The sequence below is a fragment of the Lates calcarifer genome, unplaced genomic scaffold, assembly GCF_001640805.2.
Source record: "Lates calcarifer isolate ASB-BC8 unplaced genomic scaffold, TLL_Latcal_v3 _unitig_1165_quiver_1289, whole genome shotgun sequence".
Lineage (NCBI taxonomy): Eukaryota > Metazoa > Chordata > Actinopteri > Centropomidae > Lates > Lates calcarifer.
Window position 1 is genome coordinate 14950 of NW_026115333.1, and position 5804 is coordinate 20753.

The 5804-nt window shown below is 34.0% G+C and overlaps 1 protein-coding gene across 3 annotated transcripts; it reads left to right on the top strand.

The window, feature by feature from the left end:
- Positions 1 to 291: 291 nt before the first annotated feature.
- On the top strand, positions 292 to 3507 carry LOC108886932 (uncharacterized). 3 transcript variants are annotated; one of them, XM_018682058.2, is made up of 5 exons: positions 292 to 503; positions 1489 to 1752; positions 2051 to 2113; positions 2346 to 2435; positions 2651 to 3507. In XM_018682058.2, exons 1-5 carry the CDS (start codon positions 495 to 497, stop codon positions 2798 to 2800), a joined length of 576 nt encoding a protein of 191 aa, XP_018537574.1. In that variant the 5' UTR covers positions 292 to 494; the 3' UTR covers positions 2801 to 3507. The 3 variants fall into 3 exon arrangements, with proteins under 3 accessions (XP_018537574.1, XP_018537572.1, XP_018537575.1); XM_018682056.2 differs by having other exon boundaries at positions 294 to 503; positions 2048 to 2113; XM_018682059.2 differs by lacking the exon at positions 2051 to 2113 and having other exon boundaries at positions 294 to 503.
- The last annotated feature ends 2297 nt before the right edge of the window (positions 3508 to 5804 follow it).

Below are 5804 nucleotides of genomic sequence, written 5' to 3' on the forward strand. Positions count from 1 at the left end.
ATACTCTATCTATACTATAGTTTAGTATGAGCAGGTGATATGATTTAATATATGGCTAAATCTGGCTACTGTGAAGTTAATAATAATAATGACAAATGTAGAGACTAAAAATGTGAAGAAATTAAATAAATAACCTACTATAATGACTGGTATGTGTCAGCCATACTACATTCATGATGTCAGCGCGTCTTTTTTATTTTATTAACTTCTTTTTATTTGTGTGTGTGTGTGTGTGTGTGTGTGTGTGTGTGTGTGTGTGTGTGTGTGTGTGTTAGAACGTCAGACGCAAAGAGTCAGGATTCTGTGGTTGCTATGGATCGCATATATAAATCCAACCATCTAATCATCGTCATCATTTCACTCCTGTACTCAGAGAGATACTGGCACAGAGCGAACTGAACTTTTTGGAAAGTGACTTTGCAAGCGAGGATCTACAACAACCACCAAGAAAAAGACTAAGAACCCGAGAGGACTGACCCCACCAACGCCTCACCATGGGAAAGGTAAAAATAATAATCTTTTTAAATCATTTTAATGTCTTTTTTTGTTTTGTTTTGTTTTGTTTTAAATAGTTGCCCCATCTGTTTTTTTTTCTTTTTTTTTGGACGATTAGCTTGTCAGGTAGCTAAACTAACTTGTCAGCTAGCTTAATTAGCTTGCTAGTTAGAATATTAGCCTGAGAATTAAAAGTTCCAACTCATGAATTTAAAAATAAACTACTTGTTGATATTTAATTTTATACATATAAGACGAACGTATTAATTTAAAATAATGTGGAAGTCTTTTGAGGCATTTTTGAAGGTGGAAAGCTTGAATTCACACATTTAATACAAGTTGCTAAAATTGCAGTGACCGTAATTTTTTAGTGACCATAATTTTTTTAAACCAAAACAACCTTGTAAAATAAGTACCTGGATGAATCAAACCGATAGTGTTTATTTATTTAAACTATGTTTAAATAAATAAACACTATCATGTATAAACTGCACAATCATGTATTTTACGTAGGTTTACATCTTCAGAACTTAAAATAATATGATTAACACTTGGGATCTGAATCGACTCATCAGCCCTTGTCATTTTAATGTAATATCACACCTTGTTTTAATTGGAAAAAAATCAAATAAGTGATAGAAAGGAAATTCCTCTGCAAAGTTTGAAAACAATGAACAGTTTTATCCAGCAGCAACATTAAACATTTGTTTTTTTTTAAATGAAAATAACATGAAGTGGAAAAGCAGAGCTTGATGTTTGTGTATTTTTTTTCTGTGATTCTGGGAAATGTAACTGAGGCAGTCTGTCCACCACAAAAATAACTTCTGGAGTACTGTGAACGTTTTTTTATGATTTTAGTTTATTCTCTTTTAACTATTCTACCTCGATGATCTGTTCACTTCAACACCAAACACAGTTTACAGCATTAGTCTGAAAGAAGTTCAGTTGAACAAGTTTGATTTTATTCCTTCCTGTTTTACCTCTCTTTAACAGAAAAAGAACAAGAGGAAGAGGGAGGAGAAGGAGAGCGACCCTGGATGCTTTCAGGAGCCTCTGTCAAAGACTTCCCGCAGCAGCGCTGCTCAGCAGGAGAGGAGCTCCAGCCCCCAGCCCTCCACCTCTGGTTCACAGTGGTTCCCTGTCGAGCCAGAGAGGAGCTCCAGCCCCCTGCCATCCACCTCTGGTTCACAGGTGTTCCCTGTCGAGCCAGAGAGGAGCCTCAGCCCTCTGCCATCCACCTCTGGTTCACAGCAGGAGGTGAGTAGTCCACCGGACACACTCTGATTAAATGTACACACACAGGCAACTGACTTCTGTGGAGGTTTCCTACACTAAGTCTTAGAAATACATCTTAAAAAATTACTAACTAAAGAATCCTGTTAGACATTGTGAGAACATAGCATTAAATAGTAAAAGACTAATGTGGATGGACTTTTTTCATCAAGAAAATATGATTTGACTTGTGAATAGTCTTGGTCTTTCTGTTGGCAGAATGACCTCCAAAATGACCTTTTGTCGTTTGACTTGTTCCTTCCTTCCTTTCCTCAAACAGCAGAACTTTGCTTGGCCAGAGAGGAGCCCCAGCCCCCAGCCGTCCACCTCTGGTTCACAGCAGGAGGTGAGTAGTCCACTGGACACACTCTGATTAAATGTACACACACAGGCAGCTGCCTTCTGAGGAGGTTTCCTACAGTAAATCTTAAAAATGCATCTTAAAAAATGACTAACTGAAGAATCCTGTTAGACATTGTGAGAGCATGGCATTAAACAGTAAAAGGTTAATGTGGATGGATTTTTTCTCGTCTCATTTTTCTCATTTGACTTGTTCCCTCCTTCCTTTCCTCAAACAGCTGAACGTTGTCCGGCCAGAGAGGAGCCCCAGCCCCCAGCCGTCCACCTCTGGCCAACAACGTAGAGAGCAGGAGGATGCAGAGGAGGAGGTGAGTAATCCAATCTAAAAACTCTGCTGAAATGTACACACACAGAGAACTGGCTTCTGTGGTGCCCTGTACTCATTTTTCATAATACAGAAATTTCCATCTTAAGAATACCATCAGGTATTTTAAGAGCACAGTGCTCAATAAGTCACATGAATGGTGTTAGTTGTCGTCGTCTTTTTCCTACTGAACTGAGTTGACTTGTTTCTTCCTAACAGGATGAGGAGGGGATGAGGAGGAGACGGAGGAATGAGCGAATACAAGCAGTCATGAACTCCACTGCGAGATTAGTGTTCATCTTCCGGCTGGCTGTGATGCTCAAACCTTCTTTTGGGCTCACTGATTCGCCGTACAGGCCGGAGCTGTGAGCTCCCTCTTAGGTAAGGGGCCATCAGGTAAAGTATACTTAGTGGCAATTCCACCGCCACACACACATTTTTTAGTCTTTGTATTCCACTGTTTTTTAATCCTTTTGAAAAAAAGCAAAAAAAAAATCTTTAGAACATAAGTAATTATTAGTTGTATATATACGTAAGTAGTGATAAGTTTAAGATATAGTTGTGATAAGTTAAGACATAGGTGTGTAAGTTTTGATAAGTTTAGTGTTTAAGTTAGGATGTAGATATAGTATAAGTCAGAAAGTGTGGAAGATTACCAACTTTATTTTTCCTCCACACTTTCTCTTTAGAGTTAAAAACTGTTTTAAGAATTGTAAAGAAGGAAAAGCTTTAAGAGGGTCTTCAGGAAATGTTCCATTCAAATCCATTTCTAAAGCTGTGTTTTAGTTTCCATAATGATTCAAGAACACAAGACAAAATATACTTCCATAATCATAATTTATAATGTCTATCTGTTTACATGTCAGTTCACAAACTGATGAGAAATTTAAACAAATTGTAAGAATTGATAAAGCAGTTTTATATTGTTATTATTGGTTTATTATATTATATGGAACATTTCCTGAGGGTTAGGGTTAGGGTGGGTTGACCCTCTTAAAGCTTTTTCTTCTCTTACTCCTATTGCTCTTAATTATTGTTTGATTTTATTCTAAGTTTCCTTCAAAAAAAAACAAAAACATTTTTACATCCCTTGTAATTCATCTAAAACACATAAAAAGTTAAGGATATGTATTAGTAATGATAAGTCCTCTATCTTTATCTATATACTTTATATGATATAAATAAAGTGTAAAAGATGGAAAAAGCTTTAAGAGGGTCTTTTGGCAATGTTCCATTCAAATACTTTTATAATTAGTATTAATGCAGTTAACCCAGTGTCATTATTATCATATATTATATATCTGATTGATTTCTTGAGTGTTTGAAGTGATTAATTTCCAGGATCTATACAACACTGTTAGTTTGTTACACCAGTGTGTGAACAACAGGAAGTAGATATTTGGATGGAACATTTCCAGAGGGTTTAGGGTTAGGGAGGATTAGACCCTCTTAAAGCTCTTTCCTTTTGTAACATGAAAACTTTGTTTTGAGAAGGATCCACTATACAGAAGAATATTATCAACATATAGATATTTACATATAGATAAGTATTGATAAGTTTAGTGTTTAAGTTAGGATGTAGATATAGTAGAAGTCAGAAAGTGTGGAAGATTACCAACTTTATTTTTCCCTCCACACTTTCTCTTTAGAGTTAAAAACTGTTTTAAGAATTGTAAAAGAAGGAAAAGCTTTAAGAGGGTCTTCAGGAAATGTTCCATTCAAATCCATTTCTAAAGCTGTGTTTTAGTTTCCATAATGATTCAAGAACACAAGACAAAATATACTTCCATAATCATAATTTATAATGTCTATCTGTTTACATGTCAGTTCACAAACTGATGAGAAATTTAAACAAATTGTAAGAATTGATAAAGCAGTTTTATATTGTTATTGGTTTATTATATTATATGGAACATTTCCTGAGGGTTAGGGTTAGGGTGGGTTGACCCTCTTAAAGCTTTTTCTTCTCTTACTCCTGTTGCTCTTAATTATTGTTTCATTTTATTCTAAGTTTCCTTCAAAAAAAAAAAAAACAAAAAACAAAAACATTTTTACATCCCTTGTAATTCATCTAAAACACATAAAAAGTTAAGGATATGTATTAGTAATGATAAGTCCTCTATCTTTATCTATATACTTTATATGATATAAATAAAGTGTAAAAGATGGAAAAAGCTTTAAGAGGGTCTTTTGGCAATGTTCCATTCAAATACTTTTATAATTAGTATTAATGCAGTTAACCCAGTGTCATTATTATCATATATTATATATCTGATTGATTTCACACACCTAAGTGTTTGAAGTGATTAATTTCCAGGATCTATACAACACTGTTAGTTTGTTACACCAGTGTGTGAACAACAGGAAGTAGATATTTGGATGGAACATTTCCAGTGGGTTTAGGGTTAGGGAGGATTAGACCCTCTTAAAGCTCTTTCCTTTTGTAACATGAAAACTTTGTTTTGAGAAGGATCCACTATACAGAAGAATATTATCAACATATAGATATTTACATATAGATAAGTATTGATAAGTTTAGTGTTTAAGTTAGGATGTAGATATAGTATAAGTCAGAAAGTGTGGAAGATTACCAACTTTATTTTTCCTCCACACTTTCTCTTTAGAGTTAAAAACTGTTTTAAGAATTGTAAAAGAAGGAAAAGCTTTAAGAGGGTCTTCAGGAAATGTTCCATTCAAATCCATTTCTAAAGCTGTGTTTTAGTTTCCATAATGATTCAAGAACACAAGACAAAATATACTTCCATAATCATAATTTATAATGTCTATCTGTTTACATGTCAGTTCACAAACTGATGAGAAATTTAAACAAATTGTAAGAATTGATAAAGCAGTTTTATATTGTTATTGGTTTATTATATTATATGGAACATTTCCTGAGGGTTAGGGTTAGGGTGGGTTGACCCTCTTAAAGCTTTTTCTTCTCTTACTCCTGTTGCTCTTAATTATTGTTTCATTTTATTCTAAGTTTCCTTCAAAAAAAAAAAAAAAAAAAAAAAAAACATTTTTACATCCCTTGTAATTCATCTAAAACACATAAAAAGTTAAGGATATCTATTAGTAATGATAAGTCCTCTATCTTTATCTATATACTTTATATGATATAAATAAAGTGTAAAAGATGGAAAAAGCTTTAAGAGGGTCTTTTGGCAATGTTCCATTCAAATACTTTTATAATTAGTATTAATGCAGTTAACCCAGTGTCATTATTATCATATATTATATATCTGATTGATTTCACACATCTAAGTGTTTGAAGTGATTAATTTCCAGGATCTATACAACACTGTTAGTTTGTTACACCAGTGTGTGAACAACAGGAAGTAGATATTTGGATGGAACATTTCCAGTGGGT